This window comes from Notolabrus celidotus, chromosome 19, assembly GCF_009762535.1.
Source record: "Notolabrus celidotus isolate fNotCel1 chromosome 19, fNotCel1.pri, whole genome shotgun sequence".
Lineage (NCBI taxonomy): Eukaryota > Metazoa > Chordata > Actinopteri > Labriformes > Labridae > Notolabrus > Notolabrus celidotus.
Genome location: NC_048290.1, coordinates 23,757,210 through 23,770,201, shown reverse-complemented (window position 1 = coordinate 23,770,201; position 12,992 = coordinate 23,757,210). Strand labels below are relative to the sequence as shown.

Sequence of the window (12,992 nt, the reverse complement as noted above, 5' to 3'; positions counted from 1 at the left end):
TGGGCCCAGTAAAGATTAGAGGTGGAGACACATATAGAGCCTTGAGCCAATTAGCAAAGTGACGCACGAGTGTTGGCACTGACTGCAAAAGAGCCTGACTGACTGATGTAACGTCTGTAGTACAGACACATTGGTTATTGTTTTTTTTAATGGCTGCATTCACCTCAAAAAAGATTGACGGACATTCTTATCACGTTGTTTTATTATAAAAGTTTCAAACAGATATGACAAGGCAGAAACATCATAAAATATAATAAAATAAATACTAAAACATAAATACTTTTTCTCTGAGTCTATTTACAATAATATCACTTAAATTTCTACCTCTGATAATACACATTCACCAAATTACTACAAGGATTAATAACAGCTGACATACACTACCAGTCAAAAGTTTGGACACACCTTCTCATTCAATGGTTTTTATTTATTGTAATTATTTTCAACATTGTAGATTAATACTGAAAACATCAAAACTATGAAATAATCTGGTTTTGCCATAATACGGATTACAATAGAGGTCAAATAGGGCTATCCATTGTGTACTAATCCTACCTCTGAACAACACAACTGATGGTCTCAAACACATTAAGAAGGCAAGTCATTCTACAAATGAACTCTTGACAAGGCTCATGTTAATTAGAAACCATCCCAGGAGACCACTTCATGAAGCAGACTGAGAGAATACCAAGTGGGTGCAAAAGTGTCATCAAGGCAAAAGGGGGCTACTTTACAGAATCTAAAATATAAAACATATTTTGGTTTGTTTAACACTTTTTTGTTCATTAAATAATTCCATAGATGTTCTTTCATAGTTTTGATGTCTTCAGTATTAAAGGTGACATATCATGCAAAATGGACTTTTTAATGGTTCTTTACCTGAAATATGTGTCCCTGGCATGTCTACAAACCCCCCAAGAATGAAAAAAATCCATTCTGCCCCTGTTTTGATTTCTACACCTTTCTGTAAATGTGTGTGAAACGAGCCGTTTCAGACTTCCGTGTTTTTGTTACGTAACAACAATATCCGGTCTGTCACGGAGTCAGAGCTCGGAGCTTGTTCAGCCCATAGACTGTATAAAATAATACTGAATCCCTCCCCCGTTTTTCATTACCTGCACAAATATGTGCCAACAAGGAGCTTAGGAGGGAGGCATGCTAGTTGTAGGCTTTCTTAATAAACGCAAAGGTCGGTTTGACTCCCCACGTCTGCAGATTTGAAGATATAGTGGATGATTTTTATTTGTCATGGATAAGTGCTAGCGCTAATTAGCATAGCCACATAGCTATATGTTCATAGCTGTAGCTGTAGCTGTGTACCAAGACACACGTCGACATACTGACAAATAAAACAACAAGAAACACTAAATCTGTGACCAATCCTTCATAAAAGGTCCCGCTGCCTTTCTGGCAGAGGTCGGGTTTACTCCCCACGTCTGCAGATTTGAAGATCTAGTGGATGATTTATCATGGATAAGTGCTAGCGCTAGTTAGCATAGCCACATAGCTACATGCTCGTAGCTGTGTACCAAGACACACGTCTACATACTGATAAATAAAACAACAAGAAACACTAAATCTATGACCAATCCTTCAGAAAGGTCCTGCTACAGGCGCCTCTCCGTCAGGATCAGATTCAGAGGGTTGAAGTAACGCGATCTCTGAGCAGCCGTGTATATTCAGCCAACATGTAAACATTAGATCAACGTGCTGGAGAGCCGAGGCACATCCACTTCCGGAGGGGGCGTGGTCAGAGGGAAAACAGAGTGTTCTGATGAGGAATGAAGAAAAGGACTTTTCAGGCATGCCAAAATCTGATTTCAAAGTGTTTTTTTGAGCATAAACTTTAAATACATGTTTTTGGGACCTCTTAGACCAATATATATTGATGAAAAAAGCATGATATGTCCCCTTTAATCTACAGTGTTTCAAATAACTAAAATAAATAAAAAACATTGAATGAGAAGGTGTTTCCAAACTTTTGACTTGTAGTGTATACTTATCTTAATCTACTGTTTCCTCATTGTTCTCTCTGATTAATATCCTCCTCAGGATTTTCCTCTTATAAATGTCTGTTGTCACTTTGGTCCCTTTGTTCCTGCTCTCCTATGAGAACTTTACTGTAAAGTTTCTGCTGCTCTTCTTTGAAGGCATCTTTCACTTTTGCTCGTTTCAGGCCTCCATCCCTAAGAGGTAAGAAGGGAAAAGTTAACCACATGGACCCAAATACAGTGTTGATGTAACATCTTTGACAAACATCATGGGATAGCAGAGATTGAGCCCATGAGTTGTTGTGGCAGAAAACTGCACAGTTTCTCTTTACATGCCTTTAATAATATGTTCTTTTATCCAGCATCTATATATATTATTAACAGCTGTAAAAACTTTACAGTTTTAACAACTATCATGATTTTGAGTGTCTCCATACCATTTGTGGTTTAATTTTTTTCCTAAAAAAAACTTGTGTGAAAGTGTAAAAATAGTATTATCCTGCCTTTAAGGTGGAAACCAAGCAAAATGTGATAAACTACACTGGAACATTAAAGATAGCATACAGAAATGTGGCCTCCACTGAAGCTCATGCTCAATTGAAAAGACAAAATATCTGTGTAGAGAAAGTATGAGGCTTTGACCTTCATATAATTCTTTTTACGGGGCACTGGTTTGGTCTAACAGTGAAGTCACGCATCCCGTGTACAGAGGCTTTAGTTCCTGAAGCAGAGGCCACCCGGGTTCAATTCCAACCTGAAGCCCTTTACTGCATGTCATTGTTCACTCTCTGTCTCTCTCTCTCTCTCTCTCTCTCTCTCAATAAAGGCATAGAAAATAAACAAAAAAAACTTTTTGTATCTCATTGCACCCCTTTCTTCCTGTGACAACACCTGCATGTAAAATTAGCACCACCTAGAGTTCATCTCATGAACCTGTAACAGCTTTAACAGTTGCGATTTGAAAGACACATTTAAAATTAGTAAAAATGTTCGCTTCATCAATATGGAACATTGTCAAAGGACTCACCAAACAAGATCTACCAGTCCCCCTTTTGCAGCTATGGCTGCTTTTACTCTGTTGGCGAACTGCACTGCATCCTCCCCCTCCTACATAATAATAAAAAACAGGTAAAAATAGGAACAAATAAGAGGAAAGTATGGCAATAGCTTAATAAAACAATAGATGTTCTGGAAGTTCAGTAAGTGCATCACCTCTCTCTTCATAGGCGGCAGGTACCAGACGCTGCACACAATGGCCCAGCTGCTCATCATCCTCAGCAGGTAACTAACCAGGCCAAACTTACTGCTGTTCCAGAAAGCATCTCCAAACCGAGGATCATACTGCAGGATGGAAATAAGATTGTATCAGGAAGATTTAAGATCAAAGTAAGATGAAAAAATGAAAAAATACATCAGAGTTTCTACCTTAATGGCAACTGGATAGACGGTGCAGCCAATTTCAAAGCTGCCCTTTTTAAACATCATCACTGATGTGTTGTTGATGCAAGTACCTGAAGAAGACAAAGAGTAAAGCTATGATTCATATTGACATAATCAACTTTATAGACTCTGAACATGTGTTCAAAAGGAAGGTGTCATCATACAAACCCTCAGGGAAGATCAGGATGGGCTGTTTGGTTTTGTCAGCAACATGATCGCTAAGCCTGAAATCATTCAGTAAAAGTGATAAACACATACATATATTTCATAATATTGTAATGAGCCTTACTTCTACACTTTAGGACTGATGTTTTTCAAATTCAGCCTGAACTGTTGAAAATTTTAGCATTCACAAAAAACATCATTAACTTAAAATAACTGCTCTTTTGAATACACTTTGAAGGTCAGTGTAATAGTAACACTTAATTAGCTGAGCTGTCAACATAATATATGGTTCGTGCTTCAGTTAGAATATGAGCTGATATGAGAGACCTGCTAGAGCTGGGAAGATGCAGTGTTACCTTTTAGCCACTAGGTGTCTGTCTTTGACTTCTGATCTATCAAACCAAATGTGAGGAGAGGATTTAACCATGGCTCTCTGGATCATTCCCATCAACCCTCCATGTATCTGTCCAATCTGAGAGAGACGAGAGACAAAAAACTCTTCTCATATGTAATAATCTACAGCGAGTCATTTCTAATACCTTCTCACTCTCATAAAGACTGAACTCAGAAACATAAACAGAGACAAACAAACTTCTCTACCATAGAGTAGCAGCCATCGTTAGCCAGGATGATGACATCAATGGGTGTTGTGTGATTGGCCACACAGATGCCGCCATTTTTTGGTTTATTCTGTCTGAAATTGAAGACACAAACAAATATCTTGACTACAAGACACAAATATCAAGTCTCAAGAGAGAGAATGGGCAACTCAGTTTGAGGTATCAGTTCAGCACACCAATCAATGCACCTATCACATATCATAATTCATCAGCTGCTCCAAAAAACCCACTGGCTCTAGATACATTTTCATGTGACAATAAAAGTCAAACACTGTGTGGTGGAAAATTACTGAACTGTTGTTCTTTGTGTTTCTCTGTGCTTGTGTAAGACTGCAAAGATCGCAGACCGGAGTTTTGATGGACACTGGTGCTGGTGCGGACTCCTCCAAGGCCGCAGACGGGAGGTTTCCTGTACTCCCATCCTAGCTTTCTTACGTAGCTTGCTTACGTATCCTGTTATGCTCTCATGTGTCCTGTTTTTTACTTAGCCAATGGTCTCTGTTAGACTAGGAGATTTTACCTTTTTTTGGAAGAGCTTCCTGTCATGTTTTCACTGGTTCATATACTCTGTTTTCATGCACTTACAGGAGGAAGCCTGACTTTGACTGAGAGAAGTTCACTCGTTGTCACTGCTTTCTCCCTCTTTGCAAAGAGTGCTGATAATAAAGACTCGACTAAAGACAACCATTTGTTTCTCCATAAGTTCATTTCATCCATCACGCTGACATCATAACCTGAACAAGAAATTGCCATTACAACAGTCAGGTGCCAGTGGAGAATATTATGTCAGGCAAAGCTTGTAGAATGTTGGCAATGTTTTTACCTTATATAATATGTACAATATGTACATTTTGAATCCATGCTGGTTAGGAAAAACAGCTTCAGAATATCTGTACTCATATTTCTTGTTAAAGAAACAGATATTGTGTGGTACCTGTTATGATAAGTGATGATTGCTGTGAGAGCCCGAACGCACATGCGGTAACACAAAAGATGAATCTTCTCACTCAGGAAGGACCTCAACCTGATGACACACAGCATAACAGCACAATAATGTATCCCTTCAACCAAGGATGCAAACTTCAAAATATACCCAACAACTACTCGAAGAAAAATCAATGATTATTTGAAGCCTCATTGGCTCAAGGACACATGATAACACCCTTTCAGTCATCTGATCATTTCCCCATCTTTATCATGGTGATCAAACTTCACATGCATGCCTGAACTGTTATGAAAACTTACTTTCTACTTGGTAAGAGGCTCACCAAAGAAGTCAAGACTAGGAGCAGGCTGATGCCAGTGACTGCCAGAGTGACCCTGCAACAAAGAACAAGTAGTTGACTTAGAATGGAGAAAGTAACAAATAATCAACAATGAAAGTCAGTTCAAAGCTTGATCCAAAAAGGTAACTGGACTTGGTAGAAACTCTTTAAGACATTTCGCCTCTCCCCAAAAGGCTTCTTCAGTTCTAAATAGACTGTTTGATGGAGATAGAAAATATAAGCCTCTAAGAGTCGTTTGTGGGCTAATGGTAGTCACGTGGAGTCGTTGCTGTCGAGTTGCTGACCTAGTTCCTGAGAGTCGTTGAAGCCTGTCGGAGGAGTGCTGACACGTCTTCAAGAAGTTCTAGGAACTCCAGTTGCCTTTTCAGATGAAGCTTTGAATTACAGCGACCTGGATGACTGAGAACCTTCACAGACAATGAAAGTCAGGGTTCCCCACCAAAACAAAGCATCTTTGTGCTTAGGATCTAGAGTAACTGCTCTAGGCTCAAGATCCTGTACAATTAATTTGATCACCCATATTACCATGCATCTGTTTTTGCATTTAAACAAACATCTTAAGTCCCCTTAATGTATAAATCTAAAAGTATGGATATAAATGTAAACCCCTCCTTTTAAAATGTATAATGATATCATTCCCTTCATCATTTCTTTGTTTCTTTCTCCATTTTGTTCTTGGAGGCCAATTTGTAACTATTATTAACATGATTTTCTCCAGAGAAATCACTTCTTGCTTGAAACTGCTGAACCAGTAGTTAACACATTCCCATTTTGTACCATGAATTTACTGCATTTCCTTCTCCCCGTGTGCCACACTGACCTGAGCGGTAGCAGGACACCGTAGCGGATGAGGACCCCCAGCCCCCACACCACCGTGAGTTTCACATTTATATGACGGAAGTTGTAGTTACTTCGTGTCAGCAGATTCCAGCTCTCCAGTTCTTGTGCTGAAAAGCGTGTGGTGACCTCGTCATCAACAATACTCTCCATGCCCCGCCGACAGAAAAAGAAAACGTCCCCCATGTCGAACTCTGGCTCAGAGCGCAAACTGCTGGTGGAGCCTCGGAGCTCCTGGATCTCCTGCTGCAAAGAGGATGGAGGTTCTTTGGCTATGATTCCTGCAGTAAGAAATAAAAGCATTTAAAATTATGGTAAATACTACAAGTAAAGCAAATATTTATGACTAGGAACTGATGTATTATGCTTGTACCATTACTATATGGTTTGTAGAGTTCCTGGTTCTTCTCCTTTGCTCCCATCTCCATGCGTGAGGTGGCCCACTAATTAAAGGGGGAAAACATGTTTACTTAAATATTTGCCACAACAATAAGAGCAGCAGCCCTCCAAACCTTCCTCAAAGTTAGAGACTAAAAAATAATATGGGAGGCATACACTGTGATATGATCAAAGTGATGAAATAAGGCAGCATATTCCCTCAAGACTTAAGCTCAGTGGCCCATAACACATTTCCTCAAATGTTAGCACTAATGTGGAAAAATAGTTACAGTATCTAATCTTTGTGTGACTTACACACACACACACACACACACACACACACACACACACACACACACACACACACACATATGTTCCAATTGAGATGATCTGACCGCTGTGTGACCTGGATGTGGACACTTACAGAAACACTGTCTGGTAAGTGGTATGAGTTCATCCAAGAGTTTGGACAAAGCAGAGAGAAAAGCTCCAGAATATATTTAGGATAAATCAGATTTGGCTGCATGTATAATAGAGGCTTATGATGGATCATTAGAGCCTGTGGCCCCTCCCCTTCCTGTCAAGACCAGCAGCATGGCAGTCTGAAATTCCAGCCACTTCAGATTGTACAGGGTCCAAAGAATTTTCCAGAGCTCAGAGAATCATCTTAAGGGTTTGGCAGGAGTGTCCACACAGCTGCCTTCACCATCATAATCATGCAGAAACACCATAGACTCCCTACAAGAAGTAATCTTAGACTATTGGTTTCCAAACTGGAGCCAATATGGAAATGCCTTCAGCCTGCAGCCTGCAGAGGGCGACTGTACCAGTGGCAAACAGAAGTGCAGCTGTATGGATTCATAGTATGCTGAACATAACTCATATTACAAAGCATAATATACAAATACAAGACTGAACACACTGGTGAAGAAGGCCAGCTCAGTCCTGGACCCTGTGGAGGTGGTGGCTGACAGGAGAATTATGGCCAAGCTGTCGTCTCTGATGGACATTTCTTTCCTACATATATTCTTGTTAAATTCTTGTACTGTACACCTTTCCCCGTTGTGGGACGAATAAAGCAGTATCTTATCTTATCGTATTATATTAGTAGACATGTTTAGGGTCTAAATAAGTGGTTTGACACCCTTCAGATAAAACATAGCAACCCCCTGATTGACAGGTACCTACCAAATTTGGTCAGTTCTAGCTTTTCTTTTTTTTTCTTTTTTCTTTTTAAAGTACCATTTGCAGCCAAGGAAGTTGGTAAAAAAGCTTTTATTTTTCAGGCTCCTTCAGGAATTTACCTTTAAATATTTGTTCTTTATCTTTTTTACCCTTATTTAAAAAATCTTTGTTTTCCCATCTCAGAACAAACTGTTTATGTTTTCAGTAAATCCCTCACTGTTCCTCTACCTCCTTTACTTATTTATTCATTTATTTAATCATGATTATGATTATTATTATTATCATTATTTTGTGTGTGTTTAATCAATGCTCCTTTAGTTTATTGAATTTGATTCTATTTTTCTCTTGTCGACTATACCTTGTTTAAGGTTGTACCAACCCCTGTTTTCTTGTTGTTGTTGTTGTTGTTGTTGTTGTTGTCGTCGTCGTCGTTGTCGTCAAGTCTGTTGATTGTCTGACTTTTTAAAAAAAATATTATTATTTATGTTTTGTTGTATATTTTTTATTGTACTGTTTTCTATTTGTCATTGTCTGTCTGGGACCCCCTCTAAAACCAGATGGCACATCTCAAGGGTTTACCCAATAAATAAAAACACTTCTTCCCAGAAAACAAAATGCCAAACTGAGGCTGGCTGGAACTAGTTCACAAATGAGTGGGTGGTTCACTGTTTCTAAGTCCACTTTTCAATACACTCAATGTGAAAAGCATGTAGCAATAGCCTTTAAACATGAGAACTTCATGCTAAAAACAACTTCCATATTTTTTCTAGCTTCCTGATGGCTATCACTGAGTGGATAAGTAGAGGTCTGAGTCTCTGAACTTGTAAACCATGGGACCACAGGGGCTGAGCCTGTGAGAAGAACTGCCTTGTAATCTCTGTTTTACAGAATCCTCTAACTATGCTTGATGATGAACTTCATCCCAGAAGCCTAAGCTCCCTGCAGTATCTGCACCACCTCAAATGGTAGTCCCCTGGCTAAAAGCTTTGTTCCTCCCAGGAGTCTGTTCCCAAAATCGGAGTCCCTGAGGAAAGCAAAACAGAAACAATCCTTGTGCCTCTGACAATCCCTCTGAGCAGAGGGAACCAAGCGATATAATAATCCAACAGGGAATGATTTTTTCAAAACAAAATCTAATGAGATTATTTATACAAAAAACTCAATTTATAGGAGAAGTTATTCACATAAATTAGCACACTTTTGTTGGTTATGAACAACATATGAATAAAAGGGATTTTGTAGCTTTTCAATGATATTTAACAGACTCCAAGCTCACCTCAAAGATCTTGAGAAGTGTCCTCAAGTAGACTCTGCGGACACCAAGAGAGACTCCAAGGACAGCTGGGACAATTGTGAAAACTAACAGAAGAGTCAACCACAGTGTGATGGTGATGCTGAGACACCTGCACAGCAGGTTGTCAACGGGGAATGTAAACCAAGTCATGCTGGAGGTCAAAAAACACAAAACCAGAAAAAAACAAGTCTTCTGGTCAGTATGAAGCATCAGTGTATGAAGCTGAAGCTGAACTCTGCATCAGGAGTGACTCATTCTCTGCGTCTGATAAGGAAAGAACATTATATCAAGATTAGTCATAGAAATTACACCCTATAAAATCCCCTGTCTTTAAGATGACATTCTTCACACTGTGATTGACTTAAAGTGGGGTTTTTAAGCAAAATCGTACTTAACTGAAAGCCATAATTTAAGGTCAACTTTCAACCACATATTGTCACTCCTAAGTAATCATTATTATTGCCATTATTAAAGGGCCATCTAACAGAATTTTCAACATTTTGCTGCAGTTAACAATATACTCTCCATGACACTATGTGATGTGTTGGTTGAGTTGAGTTGAGTAGTATTTCTAAAGTGTACTTTTTTAATCAGAAAACGGTGTGAGATTGACACCTGAGACATATGTATTCGCAATTTTTTTGGCTTTGTTTCCATTTAGGTGTGCATTAATGCAGGAAAACAAACAAACTGACAAACAAAATGACTAGTACCTGAGTAGAGTAATATAGCGTGGAGAATCTTCTTTTAGTGAGAGATCTTATGAAGCAGCTAAACACAAATATACCCTGACCTTTAGAGGACCAAAAATGACTGACTGGATTACTTTTTGAATTCACATTTTTTTTTTCCAAAAGGAGTTATTATTGTTGATAACTGAAATAACTGAAATAACTGATATGCAGTGTATCAGAGCTGGTGTATGGTTAGTAAGGAAGCCCCAAAATGAAAGGACAAAATACATTTTATTTTCTTAGTTTTCTCAAGATAAAAAGTTAATTATTTCAAGAAAACAAAGCTTGTTACCTCGAGATCTCAACTTATTTTTCTTGTGATATTGGGATCATTTATCTCTCTTTATCCAGAGAACGAAGCTTGTTTATTTTTGTTGATGATCTTCAACCTGTAAGAGAAATGTCTCGTATCAAAACGTCTTTTTTTCTTTATGAGGCAAAATGTTCTAAACAATGTTTTTGATAAAAACAAAATAATTCAGAAACTGATAACTGTCCTTTCCCATTACTTGAAGTTACATGGTTACCATATGTATGTGTTCATTTTTATGTTTAGTATGGCGACCCTTAAAGAACATGATTGTATGATTGAACATTGTATTTCCTTCGTTTTCTCATCATATTTTCCTTGTTATCTCAAGAAAACCAAGCTTGTTATCTTTATAAATAGAAAAATAAGTTGCGATCATGAGAAAGCATGTGAAATTAACTTGTTATCTCGACAAAACAGAGAAAATAAAATGTATTAAAGCCAGGGTTGGTAGTCACGGAAAACTAGCATGAATTTGAAGGTAGCATTTCCTCAGGACTCCGTCTAACCCCCACCCTCCCCTCGGAGCTCCTCCAAAACGACGCCCCTGCTCACATGCACGAGCGCCGCTGCTTCACGACCATATGATGGTGACTGATTCAAAACCGGTCCTCAGCACATCGTTTGTGTTTTGCACTACGTCAACTCATGTCTCACTCAGCAGTAAGAAAACACCAAAACATGAAATGTACGCGCAGGAGGCGGGCAGAAAGGCAGGACGGGATTTGATTGGTTTCATCATTTGGCTCCCAAAGGCAGGGATTGGTTGGTGTTTTCACAGGTTTAATCCGGCTGTAGATAGCAGCTTTTTTTCACTCTTTTTCAAGAACACATTATGTATTGATTGCCATCGGGACATAAAGATCATTTAAACCAGTATAACAAAAAGTGTATCTAAATCTGACTACCAACCCCAGCTTTAAAGAACATGATTGTATGAGTTAACATTGTATTTCCACTGTTTTCTCATCTTATTTTTCTCGTTATCTCAAGAAAACAAAGCTTGTTATCTTGAGATAAAGAGAAAAATAAGTTGCGATCATGAGAAAGCATGTGAAATTAACTTATCTCGACAAAACAGAGAAAATAAAATGTATTAAATCATGTCCTTTTAGGGCTTCCGTAGGTTAGCATCCTGCATAGGCTTATATTTAAAAATGTATTAAATTGTACTATATAAAAAGCAGGCCTACTAATATCTTGAATCAACTGACAAGAACTAAAACTCATCTCTCAATAGCATGAGTCAAGCATATGATAGTTGTAAAACCACCAAAAATCTGAGCAGAGTGGGAAGGAAGCAGACATTTTAAATATCAGTACCTACTTCCGGATTAATTCATGAGCGGCACTGATATCTGTGAATGACGTTTTGAAGTGAAACTTACGTTCAATGCTTACCGAATTGAAATCAACAACAGTAAATGTACAGTCAGTGTGAAACGATAACGTTTAGGTCCATATATTTTTACCAGTGAGTAAGTTATTCATTTAATTTGTTTGACAAGTTTGGTGCAGAACGTGCATGCTAGCACTGCTTCATAGTTGAGCTGACGAAGTGTAAACTAGCTGCTGTGTAGAGGCTCTTACCTTCCTGCAGATTTAACGCTACTTCCATGACTCGACAGGAGGCTTGAGATAGCTCTCTGTTAGGTAATTCTCCATCTGGAGAGTGCAGGCTGAATTGCATGGATTTCTGACTCTGTGCTTTTCTTTACAGGTTGTTATCATCATGCTAACTCTGCTGCGCACAGCGTTGTATCGAGTTTTCATGGCAACAGGTGGCCAATGAGAGCTGCTGTTACTGCAATGTGGGCTGGATTGTTAATCTGATTATAGCAGAGAGCTTCAACCAGAGAGTATGAGGTAAGTAAATCTGCTGTCTGAACTTTACTGACCCACCCTGTTTAATGATAAGGTATAACCTATGGGTATAACATGGGGGGAACTTAGACCACCCCAAAGTGTTATCATAAATTAATGTTAAAAAAATATACAGATTATTATAAGAGCCTGTAGGCTGTTAAAAGTGATATCAATGTAAAATGTTATTGAACATCTCTTAAAGTAAAGTCACATCACAATGTTTTATTATCTTTAAGATATGCTGTAAATTTAAAATCTTCATATTGTTGGTTTAAGACAGGGGTGTCAAACATGCGGCCTGCGGGCCCAGACCGGCCCGCCAGAGGTTCCAATCCGGCCCGCGGAACGACTTTGCAAAGTGAAAAAATTACAGACAAGACATTAAATGCGATTTTTCAATAAAACTAACTACTATTTTAAATTTGTCCTCTGGGGGCCGCATACAATCATAGTGCTGACGGAGCGCGCCTGAACAGTGCTTTTTTTCAGGGACTTTATTTCTTAAAGAGATAAAATAGATTACTTGCTGTTTGCATAATCAGCTTCATAAAGACTTTTTAGAGCACTAAAAGATGACCCAATTAGCACTAAAGTTTAGGTATATATAAACTTGTCACAGCAGGAGCTGTGGATCCACAATCTTCGAAAAGAGCCACATGCTTACCATATATGTGCATGCATTATAGGTGCGCTCCGTCACTGCTAGGACTAAACCCCTGCATACAACACTGTCCAGTGAGCAACATGTTCACACTGGAGTTGCGGGGCCCAAAATAGTCAATTTAAACTTCTTTATTATTATATTCTCTGTTCTTTTGCAGTAAACATAACACTCTGTGTCAGGTGAATGTGTGTTTGGTGTGTTTGCAGCAGGTTTCAGTGCTTA

The 12,992-nt window shown here is 38.7% G+C and overlaps 1 protein-coding gene across 2 annotated transcripts; it reads right to left on the bottom strand.

Annotated features, from left to right (window-relative positions):
- Nucleotides 1–1,919: 1,919 nt before the first annotated feature.
- LOC117831297 (glycerol-3-phosphate acyltransferase 4-like) lies at nucleotides 1,920–12,026 on the bottom strand. 2 transcript variants are annotated; one of them, XM_034709923.1, is made up of 13 exons: nucleotides 11,831–12,026; nucleotides 9,179–9,460; nucleotides 6,713–6,782; nucleotides 6,323–6,620; nucleotides 5,462–5,536; nucleotides 5,151–5,240; nucleotides 4,197–4,290; nucleotides 3,953–4,068; nucleotides 3,600–3,655; nucleotides 3,417–3,502; nucleotides 3,204–3,332; nucleotides 3,019–3,098; nucleotides 1,920–2,186 (listed from the first exon to the last, which is right to left on the bottom strand). In XM_034709923.1, the coding sequence occupies exons 2-13, from the start codon at nucleotides 9,404–9,406 to the stop codon at nucleotides 2,063–2,065; spliced, it is 1,446 nt and encodes a 481-aa protein (XP_034565814.1). In that variant the 5' UTR covers nucleotides 9,407–9,460; nucleotides 11,831–12,026; the 3' UTR covers nucleotides 1,920–2,062. The 2 variants fall into 2 exon arrangements, with proteins under 2 accessions (XP_034565814.1, XP_034565815.1); XM_034709924.1 differs by having other exon boundaries at nucleotides 9,179–9,347.
- Between the last annotated feature and the right edge of the window lie 966 nt (nucleotides 12,027–12,992).

Excerpts from the sequence above, each read along its gene's own strand:
- LOC117831297 (XM_034709923.1), bottom strand. The coding sequence starts at position 9,406 with ATGCTTCATACTGACCAGAAGACTTGTTTTTTTCTGGTTTTGTGTTTT. Across the intron at positions 4,291-5,150 it reads ATCATCACTTATCATAACAG|ACAGAATAAACCAAAAAATG; the intron begins GTACCACACAAT and ends CTTCAATTTCAG. Across the intron at positions 3,333-3,416 it reads TCTATCCAGTTGCCATTAAG|TATGATCCTCGGTTTGGAGA; the intron begins GTAGAAACTCTG and ends TCCATCCTGCAG.